Source organism: Lampris incognitus, chromosome 2 (assembly GCF_029633865.1).
Source record: "Lampris incognitus isolate fLamInc1 chromosome 2, fLamInc1.hap2, whole genome shotgun sequence".
NCBI lineage: Eukaryota > Metazoa > Chordata > Actinopteri > Lampriformes > Lampridae > Lampris > Lampris incognitus.
The window spans coordinates 21,542,090-21,560,275 of record NC_079212.1 but is presented as its reverse complement, the minus strand read 5'-3'; the positions used below and the strand labels follow the sequence as shown (position 1 = coordinate 21,560,275).

The following is an 18,186-nucleotide window of genomic DNA, read 5'->3' as shown; positions in this document are numbered from 1 at the left end:
ATGGCGGCCAATGGAGAGGCAGCCAAGCCGGTCATCATGAATGAAGAGGAGCTGAAGAGGAAGCAGAGGGAGAAGTTGAAGAAGCTGCAGGCTACAGGAGGCAACCCTCGACCGGCGCGCTCCCTCTTCCTCTTTAACCTGAAAAACCCTTTCCGCAAGGCCTGCATCAACATCGTGGAGTGGAAGTATCCTTCATCGTAAACACTCCCTCTCTCTCGCTCTCGTTCTCTGTGTCTCTCACACACACACACACACACACACACACACACACACACACACACACAGAGTGATGTGTACATTGGCCAGCTCTCCACACGTCCCTCAATGAGTAATTGTTGAACATGAGTATGAGCATTGTATGATCACAAAGGATTGGCACTTATCAGAAATGTAGTACATTATTTATATGGAAATGATGTGGGAAGTGAGTTGACAGCTGCTGGATGGTCCAGGTGTGAAAAGCACAACCAAGCCAGGTCTCTTTCAAATCGCTCCTGAGGGGCTCCCAGGAGTTTGTTAAGGCTTTTCTCATGCAGCTGGCTGCCTTGTGTTAATATCAAGCATGTCATGCTGGTCTTTTCACTGTGAGGTCTCTTTACCCTTGAGCTATTTACACCTGTGAAGACATAAACAATCAGTGAAGTTGCTTTATTTTAGTGGATAAGTGTCCTAGTTGGTGGGCACTCTTGTCTTTAATGTGGGCGTAGTTTTGAAATGCAAAAAGTCTAAGACTCCCAACATGAAGACAAGTCAGGGTGGTGACTGATTCTTTGCCCCTGTGGGGGGGATTTCCATCATGCTTGCAGTCTGAAGTCAATCCCCCATAATTCATGGCTCGCTCTCTCTCTCTCTCTCTCTCTCTCTCTCTCTCTCTCTCTCTCTCTCTCTCTCTCTCTCTCTCTCTCTCTCTCTCTCTCTCTCTCTCTCTATATATATGTATGTGTGTGTGTGTGTGTGTGTGTATTATGGTTGTATGTTATGTACAAATTGATAGTTTAGGATGATGATCATGTTTATCCAGTTAAATTTTTCTCTCATCAATGGCTTTCAAAGGATATATGAAATTAAAGTGAAAAAAAATTAACATTCTTTTCCAGATATCATCGCAGCCATTATTCTAAGAAGTTTAAATTAACTTTAATGTTTATTGCTTCATCGCGCTCAGAAAGTCAAGAGGTCATTTTGCGCTTGTCTTTTAGTCAATTTGATATATGTTTCCACAAACCAGGCCTCAAATAATGGTATTCAGAGCAGAAGACTTCCAGAAATAGGGTAAAATTACTTATCCTTTAAATACTTTTCAAGTGTGTGTGAGTGTTTTTTCATGTCAATTCTTCAAATGCTCACAGTATTTAGACTGGATGAATGTCTCACGGTTGAAACCACTGGTGTTTCTTTCCTAAGTGTTGTGTGCGTTAAAATGCTCTGGACATATTCTGGGGCTCTGCAGCTGTTCCATGGCATCACAAGGATGCTGAGCTGGCAGAATAAATCTCTGACAGCGCCCCCTTCAGGTAGGAACGGCCCTGCACAGCAGGCAGGATTACACATGCAAGTCAAGCCAAAACAGCTCGACCGTCCGTTTCAGGGTGAGGTTTCACAGGGGGGTTTCTAGAGGCGCCGATCAACGCTAGAGAGGCTTGGAAGCAGTCTGATAACAATTTACAATTTCATTTAGCAGACTCTAGCAGCAAGGATCTAATCAGGAGAGAACAACACAAGTGCCATTAAGCTACATTGGAGTCAGATAGCACGTAGGCGCTAACAGGGAGTGCACAGAGGCAATGCAACAGCACAACTGGGACGACCAGGTGTTGTGAAAGAGGGAGTCTTCCCATTTTAAATCATAATGTCCTCTTGACCGGCGTTTTAACCCAAAGTACTCTAAAATCTACATGCACACAATGAGCTATTAACCGGTACAAAGTCATGTTCATGTCTTACTAGTTCATCTTCTCGCAATCCCAGCATGTCATATTTTCTAAATATATAAATCTAAAGAATGTTTTGGGGGCTCTGTGGTTTTACCACATCTTCATGTGGTTTTACCATCTTCATATATCACAGTTACGACCCTCAGCTATGCCCTTCAGGACCTTTGAGATCATCATCCTGCTGACAATCTTTGCTAACTGTGTAGCTCTGGCTGTGTTCCTGCCCATGCCTGAGGAGGACAGTAATAACACCAACGCAAACTTGGTGAGAGCGCGCACACACACACACACACACACACACACACACACACACACACACACACACACACACACACACACACACACACACACACACACACACACACACACACACACACACCTAATGTTGTCTATCATGAGCCTTTGCAAGTAGGATGAGTAGTGTGTTAACTTTGCTTTCTGGTGTCGGATGAGGATATGATGGGATTATATCGATGACTGTTTCATCAGGCTTCTTCTACCCAGTGTCGTGTGTGTTTGAAAGACCAAATACTGAAGCATAAGACCTCAACAAACTTCATTCTTATAACTCATAAAACACTTTACCCATCTTCCTTTTTTGGATTCAACGTGTAATCCTGACCAGTGGATAGGCGGGTGGCGCTGTACAACAATGCGGGTTGTTAATCTGTTTTGAGCCTCTGAAGTCGAATTCCCCACTGCAGAGTGGTCATTGGTTTAGCCTCCGGAGCGTCATTTACAACATGCCTCCGGGCCAGAGTAATTTCTTTAGTTAGGCCCCCAATTGACGTGTTTAAAATGGTTGTGACGCCATTCTTCCATCAGTTTGTCTGAGTGGACGTTGACTGCGTAACAGGATGGTTCAAAAACATCATGAATGATCACCCATAGCCAGGATGTGATGTAGATTTAGAGTGACCGCTTGCTCACATGTAATTTCATTACATCTCAGCGAAGGACGTTGAGTCTAGGAAAAAAAAAAGATAGCATCGAGTATGTTTGTCGGTATATTATGCCATCAGATCTGGGCAATGTCATTTTTATGGGTTTGCAACGGCATTCCCTAGAAAACAGACATTAATTGTTGAAGCCTGCTGTTTATTCTGCTTATAAGAGGTAAAGTAGCCTCAGCGGTGATAACGAATGGTTTTCATCTACATGTCAGGTTACTAAGTAGTTCAAGGCTAGCTAGGTGGCAGTTGTCACCAGACCTCATAGGTGTGTGTTGACTGCTTGGGGAGGGCAGCGTTGATGTGAGGGAGAAAAATATAACTCACGGCTCAGGGGATTTCCATGGGCTAGATTCGCGTGACATTGTTTGTGTGTATTTTTGAGTGTGTGATGTGCAAAATACACAAAATGTATGTTTGCTCTTGCACGTGCAGTGCACGTACCCTGTCATCACAGTTTCCCATGGAGCTATTAACAGTGGCATTGTATTGTGGTATCACAGTAGCAGTTATATCGTGGTGTCGAGGGAACGAGCTGTAACAAAAGTTGTGGATGTTTTTAGAGTTGACCAGTCTGCCCAAGCAGAGTCACTTGCACACATTGATTGGGTCGCCTTTGAGGCCTGACCCCCCCCCCCCACTACGTACCACAAATACTACCCAGAGTGTACGTTAGCATGACCACCAACCACCACCTGCCACCCTCTATCTGTTCAATACACGTTACCAGCCATCATATCAAAATAACACACAACCAAATTAAGGATGATGTCACTCGGAGGGCAGTGGTCTGCAATCATGTGCCAAGAGTGCTTATAGGAAATGCATTCTGCTCATATTAGCATTGTCCTCGTTTTAGAGGAATGCACGGGATTTTATTTTGGGATTATTGAATTCTGAATTTTAACACTTCATCCCCCTAGGATGGAGAAAAGAAGAGACAAAGCATAGATAGATTTAGATTTAAAAAAACCCAAAAATCTTGAATTAAAGGGTCAATTTCTGTTGGGCATCTGGGTAGTGTGGCAGTCTATTCCATTGCCTAACAACACAGGGATCGACCGTTCAAATCCCTGTGTTACCTCCAGCTTGGTCGGGCATTATGAATTATGTCTTGTGCCGGCTTAAATTTCAAACAATCCCCTCACCAGATGATCTTACCAAATTAGCACGTAATCAACTAGAGAGGAGGTGTTAGGTTAGCTGAATCAGCCAATGTGTTTGGAAAGAATGGAAGGCAACACACACACTCCTCCCTCGATGACCCATATACAGGGAGAGCACTGATCCTGAGAATACACAGTCAGACTGACTTACACACCAAGCCATTAAATCTCATTTGCCCTTAATGCTGACCCCATTTCTTGACGAATCCTTGGCACCCTGGTTTATCTTATCCCAAATCCCTGAAATTATACTGTGCCATGCCAGAAATGTGAGGGATGTAATAGAAGATGGCTGATAGAGGGGCGAGAGAGAGAGAGAGAGAGAGAGAGAGAGAGAGAGAGAGAGAGAGAGAGAGAGAGAGAGTGTGTGTGTGTGTGTGTGTGTGTGTGTGTGTGTGTGTGTGTGTGTGTGTGTGTGTGTGTGTGTGTGTGTGTGTGTGTGTGTGTGTGTGTGTGTGTGTGTGTTGTTATGGGAGGGGTCTCTGAAGTAGGAGTCCAGCCCCCTTGACTGTCAGAATTAGGTCGGCATAAACAGCGTCACCTCATGGAGGCAAGTGAATACAAGCATTTCTCACACACGGGCTCATATAACCCAGCCCGGACCCATAAAACATGGTGGCTCTAAAACTGTATTTTAATACTTCTCAGCAGTGTAGCTCCACTAGTCACCCCAGTACGATTTACTTTAATCAATGCATTTGTTTCTTGTTTTTCTTTTTATCTCTCAGTGAATTTATGTTTTCTAGGTGGTGTATGCAGCTTTGGCCTTGAGAGTCATAACTGATTAATACCTAAGGGTACTGAGTAGATGTCGATGAATATTTCAGCATTGTTTGATCAATGTAAATAGAATTCATGCAGCATTTTACAGCATTATTTGAACAATCAGTAATTGGGTTATGTATAAAGACTAAGTAGCAAGGAAGCTGTTTCATAGCCTGCTATTTTCTCCTCTTTTTATGCTTTCCTTTTAGGTACTGTCAAGAGTAAAGAGCAAGAGAAGTCATTTATCACACACTTTCATTACAAGTGCAGTACACCAGAAAGCAGAAAGTGGTGTAGAGATTTGGTATCAAACAAAACCCTGCTCGGGGCGTCCAGGTAGTGTGGTGGTCTATTCCGTTGCCTACCAACACGGGGATCACCAGTTCGAATCCCCATGTTATCTCCAGCTTGGTCGGGCGTCCCTACAGACACAATTGGCTGTGTCTGCAGGTGAGAAGCCAGATGTGGGTATGTGTCCTGGTCGCTGCACTAGCGCCTCTTCTGGTCGGTCAGGGCACCTGTTCGAGGGGGAGGGGGAACTGGGGGGAACGGCGTGATCCTCCCACGCGCTACGTCCCCCTGGCGAAACTTCTCACTGTCAGGTGAAAAGAAGCGGCTTGGCAACTCCACATGTATCGGAGGAAGCATGTGATAGTCTGCAGCCCTCCCCGTATTGGCAGAGGGGGTGGAGCAGCGACTGGGATGGCTCAGAAGAGTGGGGCACAATTAGGGAGAAAAAAAGGGAGGGGGACCCCTGCTGACACTCAAATGCAAATATTTGTCCTGTGTGAATTTCTCTCACTGTCTAATAATCAGTGATATCAGTGTGGCTGTCTGGATGCACGCACACGCACACACACACACGCACGCACGCACGCACGCACACACACACACACACACACACACACTCACACAGACTTGAATGTGAGCAAAGGTTTCACACAAACTCAAAAGTCAGTGAAGTCTGATGAAACCCATACACAGTGTTGTGCCTATCTGCTGTGTCACGTCCTCTTGTTTTCTCTGAATTACATCAACTCTAATGCCAGATATTTTGATAAAGAATGATGTGAAAGTGCAAAAATGCTAATTGGTTACCTTATTCAAGCTCAATACTGACATTCTCATTCAGGTCTACTGCTCCTCAACAAAGCAATTTTTTTTTTTTTGCAAAGTTTGGAGTAAAAATGTTTTGATGCATGCTCAATAAACCAGGTAAGGAAATCACAGGAAGTTAAATCAGTTCATCTGGACACAACATTTATTGAGAGAGAAATGTTTCATCACTCATCTAAGTGACCTCTTCAGTCTCAAGAAGATGTCACTTAGATGAGTGATGAAATATTTCTCTCTCAATAAATGTTGTGTCCAGATGAACTGATTTAACTTCCTGTGAGTTTGGAGTAAATTCTAACATCTCATAAAAGAGATTAAGAGATGGGTTGACTGATGACTCCCAGGTTCTTCCATGAATCTATGCAATACACTGAACATTAAGCCATTTAACCTCCAATTTATCAACCACTGATGACCCGTTTAATCAGTCCTTAAACGTGCCATCGGAATGTGAGTTTTTCTATTGCAAGCAAATGTAAAGAATACCAGCTACATCTCCACTCCAAATCATCTCACATGTCTGAGGTTTTGTAGGTCTAAGTCAAACTAATGCTCACGCTTAAGAGTATTATCCTTGGAATAGTCTTCCTTTGAAAGGTTTGAGCTTTGTAAAATCTCACACTCCTCATCTATGTGTTTCCTTTCTCAGGAGAGTCTGGAGTACATTTTTTTGATCATCTTCACCTTAGAGTGCTTCCTGAAGATAGTGGCATATGGGTTTGTTTTCCATGAGGGGGCCTATTTACGGAACTGTTGGAACATACTGGACTTTGTCATCGTCTTCATGGGGTAAGATGAGCTCAGGGCTACACATGGTAGCCTCCACACCCGAAGGCCAATGGGCACAGCTAATCTTGATAAAAATCTATTATTGTAATAATGGTTTATAAGTAACGGATACATACATTTTGATGAAATGTCACAATTTTCTTCTTTCATGAAGAATGCTTGATCAGTGACAGGTATGATGTCCGTCTGCAATGAAAAACTTAATTCTGATCAAAAGCATTTAGGCAAATATTTATATTAACTTTTCACACAAAAGAAGGTACGATGAAATTTAATCACTGATGCAAGCCAACTTCCTCAAACTAAATGGTGATAAATCTGACATGATCATCATCGGTCCCAAATTTCTCACCAAAACCACTCACATCTTCTGTTTCACCATCGATAAATCCACTCTGTCCCCCTCCCCACACATCCGCAACCTTGGAATCATCAGAACTGCCTTTTTCCACCTAAAAAACATAGCTCGGCTCCACCCATCACTCTCCTTCTCTGCTGCTGAAATCTTGATCCATGCCTTCATCACATCCAGACTTGACTATTGCAACAGCATTCTCTACGGCTCATCATCCAAAGTCCTAAACAAACTCCAGTACACCCAGAACTCAGCTTTTCACCTGATCACCCACTCCTGCTCCCGTGACCACATCACCCCTGCCCTCTGGAACCTCCACTGGCTCCCGGTCCCACAACAGATCCAGTTCAAAGTTCTTCTCCTCATTCATAAGACCTCCATAACCAGGCCGCCTCCTACCTCACTGACCTGCTCCACTACCATACTCCTTCCTGCAGCCTTCGCTGCTCCAATGCCAACCTCCTGTATCCACCACACACAGGACCAAGCACCGGACCTGGGGCGACAGAGCCTCTTCCATAGCTGCCCCCTCCCTCTGGAACCCCTTCCCCTAACACATCCGAGACTGCACCGATCTGTCCACATTCACATCATTAATCAAAACTCACCTCTTAAGAATTGCTTTTAATTAGTGATTAATGTTGTGTGTTATATGTTTTTGGTGGGTTGCTTTTGTTTATTTTAACTTATGTAAAGCATCTTTGAGTACCTTGAAAAGCATTCTATAACTAAACTTCATTATTATTATTATTATTATTGTAGTTATTATTATATCATTATTATTGTTACTCAAAGATAATATATAGGTAGGTAGGTAGGTGGGTCTTTATTTCAAACATAGAAAGCAAATTTAATTATTTTAAACGCAGCAAACAATGTATGAACATTTACTTTTGAGTGAATATGAGTTTTTCTTTACAATGTCCCTGTGAGTCTTCCGTTTATTAAAATTGAATTTCAGTTTTGTGAAGCCTATCACCTAATGTCTCTGTTACCTTCACCTACAGCCTCTTCACCTTTGCCTTGGACACCATCAACAAAATAGCAGGTGTGCCAATGGAGAAGGGTGGGGGGTTCGACATGAAAGCCCTGAGAGCCTTTAGAGTACTGCGGCCCCTACGTCTGGTCTCTGGAGTCCCCAGTAAGAACCTAAACCTCACTACACACACACACACACACACACACACACACACACACACTGCAGAGGAGATAAAAATAAGCCTGATATGGAGCATGACGCTGTACGGCGAAGTGTGGTGTTGCACTAAAAATGGAAACAGAGTCTAAGTTTCACTGGTGAGTAAAAACCTTTGATTTGTCTGCTGCACCTCAGGTCTGCAAGTGGTGATGAATTCCATCCTCAAAGCGATGCTGCCTCTGCTGCATATTGCCCTGCTGGTCTTTCTACTGGTTACCATCTATGCCATTGTGGGCCTGGAGCTCTTCAAGTGCAAGATGCACAAGACCTGCTACTATACTGGCACAAGTATGTAAATAATGACACATTTGTAACAGTTGAGACAGTTACAGACACATGAAATAAACTATATTACACAAGGGTAGGATTTTGTTCATGATACATCATCCATCCATCCATCCATCCATTATCTATACCTGTGTAATCCAGTTCAGGGTTGAGGGGGGCTTGAGCCTATCCCAGCAGGCTTTGGGCAGAAGGCAGGGAGATACCCTGGACAAGTCACCAGTCTGTCACAGGAGCCACACACACAGTCACTCACATATAATTCACACCTATGGGCAATTTAGGCATTGCAGTTCATCTAACATGCATGTCTTTGAATTGTGGGAGAAAAGTACTCAGGGAAACCCCTGTAAACAGAGCAGGGTACACGCAAACTCCACACAGATGAGCTGGTGATACATGATGTTATTAGGCACCTTTTAACGTTGTTTAGAAAGGTGCAATATAAATGAAGTTTATTATTATTGATATGAATAACTTAATAATTCTGGATCTTCCACCTCTATGAATAAACCTCTTTTCTCTGCTCCATAGACATCTATGCCACAGCAGAAGGTGAGCTGCCTGCTCCTTGTGCCCAGGCTGGTAATGGACGTCGCTGTGCCATCAATGGCTCTGAGTGTCGGCCTGGCTGGGAGGGGCCCAACAATGGCATCACCCACTTTGACAACATTGGTTTTGCCATGCTCACAGTATACCAGTCTATCACCATGGAGAGTTGGACCACAGTGCTGTACTGGGTCAGTGACAACTTTACCTTTATCTCAGCTGTTTCCAGATTCAATATTAGGGAAGAAAAAGAAATCATACTTAAATTTTTTTGCTCCTGCCCTGTAAACCTAGTTTCATAGCCTAATAATTTACTCGCCCCATTTTGATTGGAACAAGGATATAAACGCTTTTGGTGGTGGTTGTGAAAAACAAGAGTTGGATAATAGTAGCCTTGCTCATAGCTGACACTAGTAACACACTCTTGTCTTTCAGGTGAATGACGCCATTGGACACGAATGGCCCTGGCTCTACTTTGTTACCCTCATTCTACTCGGCTCCTTCTTTGTACTTAATCTGGTTTTGGGCGTGCTCAGTGGGTAAGACAACTTCCCAGCTTCACTACCCATCTTTACTGCCTGCTACACAACTCTCCGTTTCTACCATAGTCCCTCAGCATGTGAATTTCTTACTTCTAGAAAACAATGGAAGAAGTAATGATACACATTTCTCTGATTGTCAACACAGAGAGTTCACTAAGGAGCGAGAGAAGGCCAAGTCACGTGGAGAGTTTCAGAAGTTGCGAGAGCGCCAGCAGCTTGATGAAGACCTCCATGGCTACATGGAATGGATCACTCATGCCGAGGTCCTGGATGTTGACCAGGAGGGCAATGGTCAGCATTGCTTCATATGCCATCTCATCCACTGTCTCTTCTAGAGATGCTCTTGACACGAATTTCTAGAAGTTTATGGGTGTTTGTGATTTTCAACCGTTCCTCTCTTAACCAGGTCTCCTGCCATTGACAAGTGGGGATTCTGACACAGACAGCCTATACAGCCTGGAAGGGAAGAGCAAAATTGTCTACTACTTGTGAGTTTGTTTCTTTAGCTCTTCATTTACTATTTAGTGTAACTGTGAAACTACAGACATCAAATATCCACCGTCAGCAGGCCAAGTCAAAACACTTGCTCTCTTTGTGTAGTCACCTGGCACGTCGCTGGAATCGTTTCTTCAGAATGAAGTGCTTGGTGTATGTGAAAACCAAAGCATTTTACTGGGCCGTGATGTTCCTGGTGTTCCTCAACACCCTAGCCATAGCTACAGAACACCACCACCAGCCTGACTCGCTCACCAGTCTACAAGGTTAGTCATCTATCAGCTGATGAAACTAGCTGTTTGTTTAGGTTGTAGTTCAGTTTTTTGCACAGGCCAATTTCCCATGCACTCTTCATCTGAAAATGATTTCTGATTCTGTCTCTCCTCACCAGATGTTACCACCAGGGTGCTGCTGATACTGTTTGTACTGGAGATGTTGGTGAAAATGTACGCTCTGGGTCCCAGGGCCTATTTCATGTCCCTCTTTAACCGATTTGACTTCTTCGTGGTGCTATGTGGCATCCTGGAGGTGATCTTGTTGTCTACAGGGGCCATGGCTCCTCTGGGATTCTCCATCCTCAGGTGTATCAGGCTGCTAAGGATCCTCAAGGTCACCAAGTAAGTCACCCTCACCCCATCAGGCCAATGTTGGCACTTTTTTTTTTCAATAGAATTAACTACCTGCTGTGGTGGGACTGATGTTGTTCATTTGCACCATGAGCACTAAATAATATTAAACATTTGATCATAGATTTAAAGTTGCCACATGTAATTCATCTTGAATCCTGACCCCTGTCATTGAGTGATGGGAATAAAGCAACCAAAACAAGCAATTCAAATGAAATTGGTAGCAAAAATCCATCACGTTCAGCAACATCTGTCATTTTTGAACGCTTTTAGTAGATTTCAATTTGCAGCAATTGCTGCACAGTTCTCTGAGGACTGCAAATGTGAGCCAATCCTTTGAACAGCCTGGATGTCAAACAACAACAAAAACAACTCAGCCAGCCCAGCTCCTGTGAGCACTGCCAATAATTACTACTCATATTATGCATCAGGAAATCGAAAAAATTATACATAGGACCTTTAATGTAAAATAAATTGATATTATACAGATGGCCCTACTACCACTGCAACCTTGACCCAGAAAAGTGGTCAAGAAGATGATGGATTGATGGATGGGTGAATGGATGGATGGATGGATGGATGACTATATATGTAGAAACAGTCTACAGAGAATTTGCTTTTACCATGGTTTATTTGTGCTTTTGGGCATACCTCTTTTTCCTCCCAGATACTGGACATCTCTGAGTAACTTAGTGGCCTCCCTCCTCAACTCTGTCCGTTCCATCGCCTCCCTGCTCCTCCTTCTCTTCCTCTTCATCGTCATCTTCTCACTCCTGGGCATGCAGGTGTTTGGAGGGAAGTTCAACTTCCCCAACAACAGACCCAGACGAAGTAACTTTGATAACTTTCCACAGGCCCTCATCAGTGTGTTCCAGGTGAGGGGCAAAACACTCCTGGCTCATACATACTTTCCTCAAATTCACATCCCTCCACCTAGAACTAAAACCATCACAGGACAAACAATGTTAGGGAACCTTTAAAACTTATTTACACTTTTTTTAATTTGCCATCTGACCGCTTAATTTCCACATTTCCTTGAAGTTTCAATTGCTTTATGTCCCCCACTTTCAGGTGCTAACAGGAGAAAAGTGGAATGCCATCATGAACAATGGCATCATGGCCCATGGAGGCCCTGCTTTCCCTGGCATCCTGGTCAGCATCTACTTCATCGTCCTCTTCGTCTGTGGAAACTGTATCCTTCACACTTCCTCACTTTATATTGTCCAAGCCCACTGGGACTTAAAAGTATTCAACCTCATGAAAGTTCAGCATTATTTGATCAATGTAAATAAAATGTGCGCAGCATTTATTTGTTTGTTTGTTTGTTTGTTTGTCTGTGAATGTTCCTCATTCATCCAGGTCATGGCTATCCAAAGGAATTGAATCAAGTGCAACTGGACTTGGTATTTATTTGTTTGTTTGTTTGTTTGTTTGTTTGTTTGTTTATTTGGTTATTTGATATGAATTTTCCCCTCCTTTTTCTCCCCAATTGTATCCGGCCAATTGCCCCACTCTTCTGAGCCATCCCAGTCACTGCTCCACTCCCTCTGCCGATCCGGGGAGGGCTGCAGACTACCACATGCCTCCTCCGATACAGGTGGAGTCGCCAGCTGCTTCTTTTTACCTGACAGTGAGGAGTTTTGCCAGGGGGGCGTAGCGCGTGGGAGGATCACGCTATTCCCCCCAGTTCCCCCTCCCCCTCGAACAGGCGCCCCGATCAACCAGAGGAAGCGCTAGTGCAGCGACCAGGACACATACCCACATCTGGCTCCCCACCCGCAGACACAGCCAATTGTGTCTGTAGGGATGCCCGACCAAGCCAGAGGTAACACGAGGATTCGAACCAGCGATCCCCGTGTTGGTAGGGAACGGAATAGACCGCCATGCCACCCGGATGCCACAGTATGCAGCATTTTAATGAAATTAGAATAGTGGCGTAATGTCAGCAGTAAGGTCTACATCCGTACCACTGATTTCCGTACCTGTTGTTGTTGTTGTCATCATTACTTTTGTTTTCCTAAGCTCAGTACAACCAGATATCCTCTTAAACGTGTTCCTGGCCATTGCTGTTGACAACCTAGCAGAGGCTGAGAGCCTGACTTCAGCTCAGAAGGAAAAGGCTGAAGAAAAGTTGAGAAGGAAGCTGTTAAGGTGAAAGAGTCAATAGGGGACTGTGCAAAGGGAGCGTGAGGTGTTAAACCACAATGAGGTAGACTATACTGCAGCTACCATAAACACAGCTCTCACCATGTCTATTGTTTTCTGGTCCTCCAGGTCTAAGATGCCTGACAAGTCCGACGAAGAGAGAGAGAGGATGGCTAAAAAACTGGCAGAACAGAGGGCCAAAATCGAGGGTATCCCCACTACAGCCAAGGTTAGGGTACTTTTTGATACCATATCAAATTTTTTTGTGCTGACAAATCATCAGTCCATACAATACTCTGTACATTAATTATGCATTGCCTCCTTGTTGAATTTGTCAGCTCAAAATTGATGAGTTTGAGTCCAATGTGAATGAAGTGAAAGATCCATTCCCACCGGCAGACTTCCCAGGTAAAACGTCTGACATGCCAGATAATAGCCTAGAAAATGGTTCTTTTATTTTCACATGTATGAATGGATATGTTGGAGATTGCAAGCATTAAATTTATTACATTGGCTGTTGCACCTCTCTTAGCTAGGCTGCAGTTTAAGTATAGTACGCCCCCAATATTATTAAACCCTGAAGATTCCCCATCGTATTTATAGACAGTCTAAAGTTAGACTATTTTCACACACTCTGAGCCCTGCCATATAAAGCCTAATATATGATTAACTATTTACATTTAAGTAGTTTCCCTTTCATCCAGCAGGAGTGCTATATTTAGCCAAGTCTTTGCTTTCCCTCTTGTTTGTATAGTACAGTAACTGGCCTTCTGTCCCAAGAAATTGATGTTTTGCAAAAGGTTTTTCGTCACCCATCTGCCATTTCCCCCTCCCTGCCATGCTGTAGGTGATGACGAGGAGGAAGAACCAGATATCCCCATCAGCCCCCGGCCTCGACCAATGGCTGACCTGCAGCTAAAGGAGGAGGCAGTGCCATTGCCTGAGGCCAGCTCTTTCTACATCTTTGGCCCTCAGAACAAGTGAGAACCAGACCCCCCTGGACAACAACATCTCAGATTAATGTATTCAGTAATGTCTCCTATCATGAAAACACAAGTGAAATTAATGAATTTATTGATGACTAGATTTTGTTGTTTTTGTGTGTGTGTGTGTGTGTGTGTGTGTGTGTGTGTGTGTGTGTGTGTGTGTGCGTGCGTGCATGTGTGTATGTATATGTGTACGTGGATGTGGGTGTTTACATATGGACCAGGTTCCGCAAGTTTTGCTACAAGATCATCAATGCTTCATCCTTCACCAACTTAATCCTTCTGTTCATCCTGCTCTCTTCCATCTCCCTGGCCGCTGAGGACCCCATCGACCCCAAGTCTTACAGGAACCAGGTGAAAACATGGGCTAATGCTTTAGGGTGCATTTTGATTAGTAAATAGCGTTTACTAATTTTGTGACAGTCCTAATCTTGATGCCTTTCTCCAGATTTTGGCCTACGCTGACATCGTCTTCACGACTGTGTTCACTATTGAGATCGTACTGAAGGTAAATTAAACATCACATCTTTTGTTTTCGTGTCTTGAATACCTTCTCAGAGAGCTGGAAGGATGGCAGTGGCAAATGTTTTCAGAAAAGGACACTCTGATAAGGAGGATAGAGATCTGTAACAATACAATAACTTCACACACATAACATAGTAGCAAAGTAATTTGGGGGCGTGCTGGTGGCGTGACGGTCTATTCCGTACCTCCCGCTTGGTCTGGCATCCCTACTGACACAATTGGCCATGTCTGCAGGTGGGAAGCCGGATGTGGGTATGTGTCCTGGTCGCTGCACTAGCGCCTCCTCTGGTCGGTCAGGGCGCCTGTTTGGAGGGGGGACCAGGGGTAATAGTGTCATCCTTGCACGTGCTACGTCCCCCTGGCAGAACTCCTCACTGTCAGGTGAAAAGAAGCGGCTAGCGAATGCACATGTATCGGAGGAGGCATGTGATAGTCTGCAGCCCTCCCCGGATCGGCAAATGGGGTGGAGCAGCGACCGAGACAGCTGGGAAGAGTGGGGTAATTGGCCGAATACAACTGGGGAGAAAAACGGGGAAAAATCCCCCCCCCCCAAAAAAAAAGTCATTTGGAAGGATCACTGCAGACAAACTGAAACACAGTGACGATGAAAATATATGTTAATATTGTTGTTTGCTCAACATTTAATTGGTGGATGGTGCGTGTTGCGTGTTGCGTGGTGCATGTTTTCCTAGGAAAATAAGGAAAGGAAAATAAATCCATATTATTTCTACTGAAATGATTTGTTCCATTGATTTCCAGAAGGGATTTCTCCTCCTCCCGGCCCCCTTAGAAAGGTCGATGTGCAGGTTGGGCTACAGAACACCACCTATATTACCCTGGTGGGAGCCTGTTGCTCAAGAGCATTTATAGTAGGGGAGATACTTGTTACCATGGAAATTGCATCCAGATTATCTGGCTGAAGGAAAGTCTCCCCACACATTACACCAAGTTGCTGGGACTTTGCTTGATATAAATTGAAGACTTTGAGTTACAGTCCCTAAAGATTTGTATTCAAACAAATGCCCTTTCTTATACATTCTATTGCTGGCATATTTAAGATAATAGCCAATCAGCAAATATCCAAATCAAAAACTCTTTTGTAGGGCGTCCAGGTAGCATTGCGGTCTATTCCGTTGCCTACCAACATGGGGAACACCAGTTCGAATCCCTGTGTTACCTCCGGCTTGGTCAGGCATCCCAACAGACACAATTAGCCGTGTCTGTGGGTGGGAAGCCAGATGTGGGTATGTGTCCTTGACGCTGCACTAGCGCTTCCTCTGGTTGGTCGGTTGGTTGGGGCACCTGTTCGGGGGGGGGACTGGAGGGAATAGTGTGATATTCCCACATGCTATGTCCCCCTAACTCTTCACTGTCAGGTGAAAAGAAGCGGCTTGCAATTCCACATGTATCAGAGGAGACATGTGGTAGTCTGCAGCCCTCCCCAGATTGGCAGAGGGCGTGGCGCAGTGACCCGGATGGCTCAGAGAACGGGGAGACTGTCCAGTTATAACTGAGGAGAAAAGGGGGGGGGGGGGGTAAAAAAAAAAACTCTTTTGCAGCTGCGGTTATTGTTATGTAGGACTTTTCCAGGGAAAATTAAGCATTTTATATGTCTTCAGCATAGCAGCCAAATGTATAAGAATAAGGTGTGTAGAACTGAATTTCAAGATAAAAATCAAGGTTGTTGTGGCTAACAAACAGATATAGTAGACAAGCTCGTACAAGACCTTTACCAACATAATACTAAAACCTATAACGAAAACCCATCTTGGATTATGTTTTACTGTTTGGCAGCCGGGAAGGTGCTGATGTAACAGCATTGGCAATTCCCAATGGATTTCTGCAGGATTTAGTGGTCAAACACCAATACAGTTACCAGTATCACCATAAGTGAGCCAGTGGCAGCAGTACAGCAATATTTGGGCACTGCCCTAGACGAGAAGCTTAATTTTGATGCAAATACAGATGCAATTTGTAAAAAGGCAAATCAAATGGCTGTTCTTTTTAAGGAAGTTGCCAAGTTTTAATGTGGACATGGCACTGATGAAAATGTTTAATTCTTCTTTTATTCAGTCTGTCCTTTCTTTTTCTATGATTTGCTGGTCTGGCAGTCTTAATCTTAAAAATAGGAACAAACTGGAAAAATTTGTCAAGCTGTGGCGTAAGGTTCCTGGTGCTATCCTTAATGACATGAAGTGAGAGTCATCTCAAAGGCACAGACTGTTGCTTTGGACCCTCACTGTCCTTTACATGTTGAGTTGCAGATGCTTCCATCAGGGTGGAGGTTCAGTCTACCATAAGGTAGCACTAATAGATACAGATTGTCCTTTGCTCCATCTGCTATTGGTTTTTTTTAAGCAAACTGTAACCCCAGATGTCATCTCATTTCTTTCTTTTTCCCATGATTCATGGTGACGGTGTGGGAGATATGGATCTGGTGCTGTGTGTGTGTATGATGTATTGATGTATTTGTGTTGGACTGCTGTCTGCAAAGCAAATTGCCCCTTGAGGACTTTGAGGTTTTACTCTACTCTAGTGTCAGTAAGTTCAACAAAGACAGTGATCCTCAGGACTGTAACTCAAACATACCCAGGCGGGTATGACATGAATGTTTTGGTGTAACTGTAGTATATCTGACCAACAGATGACAGTGTACGGAGCCTTCATGCACAAGGGCTCCTTCTGCCGTAACTCCTTCAACATCTTGGATCTCATCGTGGTTGGAGTCTCCCTGCTCTCTATGGGAATGGAGTGAGTAAAAGAGAAAGACATGGTTATATTTTGATTCTTTTAACACACATTTAACATAGGCTTGTGCTGCAAACTATATTTTATTCCCAGGATCTACTTTATTATACTTTCTTTGTGTTGTGTGCAGGTCCAGTGCCATCTCAGTAGTGAAGATTCTCAGGGTGCTGAGGGTGCTGAGGCCTCTAAGGGCTATCAATAGAGCCAAGGGGTTAAAGGTGCTGTATAAGACAAATACATATGTTCACAAATACACACTTTCAAATGATATTAATTACTTATATCACTTTTTTTTATTTCTGTGTTGACAGCATGTAGTTCAGTGTGTGTTTGTGGCCATCAAAACCATTGGCAACATTGTTTTGGTGACCATGCTGCTGAATTTCATGTTTGCCTGTATCGGAGTCCAACTTTTCAAGGTGGGTGTCAAATATTTGTATTTTACATTTACATTCTGCTTACTTACATGTAGTAGCGTTTGCCTTAAATTCCTACATCACCAGCAGTAAAGCCAACCAAAAAGCAGAAAATCATAAGAAGTTAACATTTTGAACTTAATCTCTACTGAGAGGCTTTCTCTAAGCATGTTAAATGTACCATAACCCTTTTTATCTACAGGGTAAATTCTACAGCTGCACAGATCCCTCCAAAATGACCGCGGAGGAATGCCAGTAAGAGAAATAGCTCGTCTTTCTTAACGCTTTCACCTTTTCATCCGTCAGAACAGAGGTAATTTTTCCATGATGACCAATCACTTTGTATTCTGTCAGGGGCGTCTTCGTGAAACACATAGAGAACTCCCTCCAAGACACTGTACTGGCTAAAAGAGAATGGCTGAACAGTGATTTTAACTTCGACAACGTGCTCTATGGCATGTTGGCCCTCTTCACTGTTTCAACATTTGAAGGCTGGCCACGGTGAGTATAGAAACCTTGATTTGATAGATTGCATCTTGGATTTTTTTTTTCATCCATTTCATTGACCTGGAAGTCAGAATATTTGATTACGCAGA

General features: G+C 43.7%; 1 protein-coding gene across 1 annotated transcript in view; it reads left to right on the top strand.

Moving 5' to 3' along the window:
* LOC130133409 (dihydropyridine-sensitive L-type skeletal muscle calcium channel subunit alpha-1-like) overlaps window positions 1-18,186 on the top strand; it is a 34,924-nt gene continuing 16,738 nt past the window's right edge. Inside the window, exons 1-24 of the mRNA XM_056302006.1 lie at window positions 1-185; window positions 2,094-2,199; window positions 6,581-6,720; window positions 8,083-8,216; window positions 8,409-8,561; window positions 9,093-9,298; window positions 9,543-9,646; window positions 9,795-9,940; window positions 10,056-10,137; window positions 10,250-10,410; window positions 10,536-10,761; window positions 11,438-11,645; window positions 11,842-11,962; window positions 12,807-12,921; window positions 13,045-13,144; window positions 13,254-13,323; window positions 13,763-13,895; window positions 14,126-14,255; window positions 14,350-14,409; window positions 17,071-17,177; window positions 17,305-17,392; window positions 17,486-17,593; window positions 17,793-17,845; window positions 17,945-18,091. Coding sequence (XP_056157981.1) covers window positions 1-185; window positions 2,094-2,199; window positions 6,581-6,720; window positions 8,083-8,216; window positions 8,409-8,561; window positions 9,093-9,298; window positions 9,543-9,646; window positions 9,795-9,940; window positions 10,056-10,137; window positions 10,250-10,410; window positions 10,536-10,761; window positions 11,438-11,645; window positions 11,842-11,962; window positions 12,807-12,921; window positions 13,045-13,144; window positions 13,254-13,323; window positions 13,763-13,895; window positions 14,126-14,255; window positions 14,350-14,409; window positions 17,071-17,177; window positions 17,305-17,392; window positions 17,486-17,593; window positions 17,793-17,845; window positions 17,945-18,091 — 3,083 coding nt within the window. The remainder of the gene's footprint in view (window positions 186-2,093; window positions 2,200-6,580; window positions 6,721-8,082; window positions 8,217-8,408; window positions 8,562-9,092; window positions 9,299-9,542; window positions 9,647-9,794; window positions 9,941-10,055; window positions 10,138-10,249; window positions 10,411-10,535; window positions 10,762-11,437; window positions 11,646-11,841; window positions 11,963-12,806; window positions 12,922-13,044; window positions 13,145-13,253; window positions 13,324-13,762; window positions 13,896-14,125; window positions 14,256-14,349; window positions 14,410-17,070; window positions 17,178-17,304; window positions 17,393-17,485; window positions 17,594-17,792; window positions 17,846-17,944; window positions 18,092-18,186) is intronic.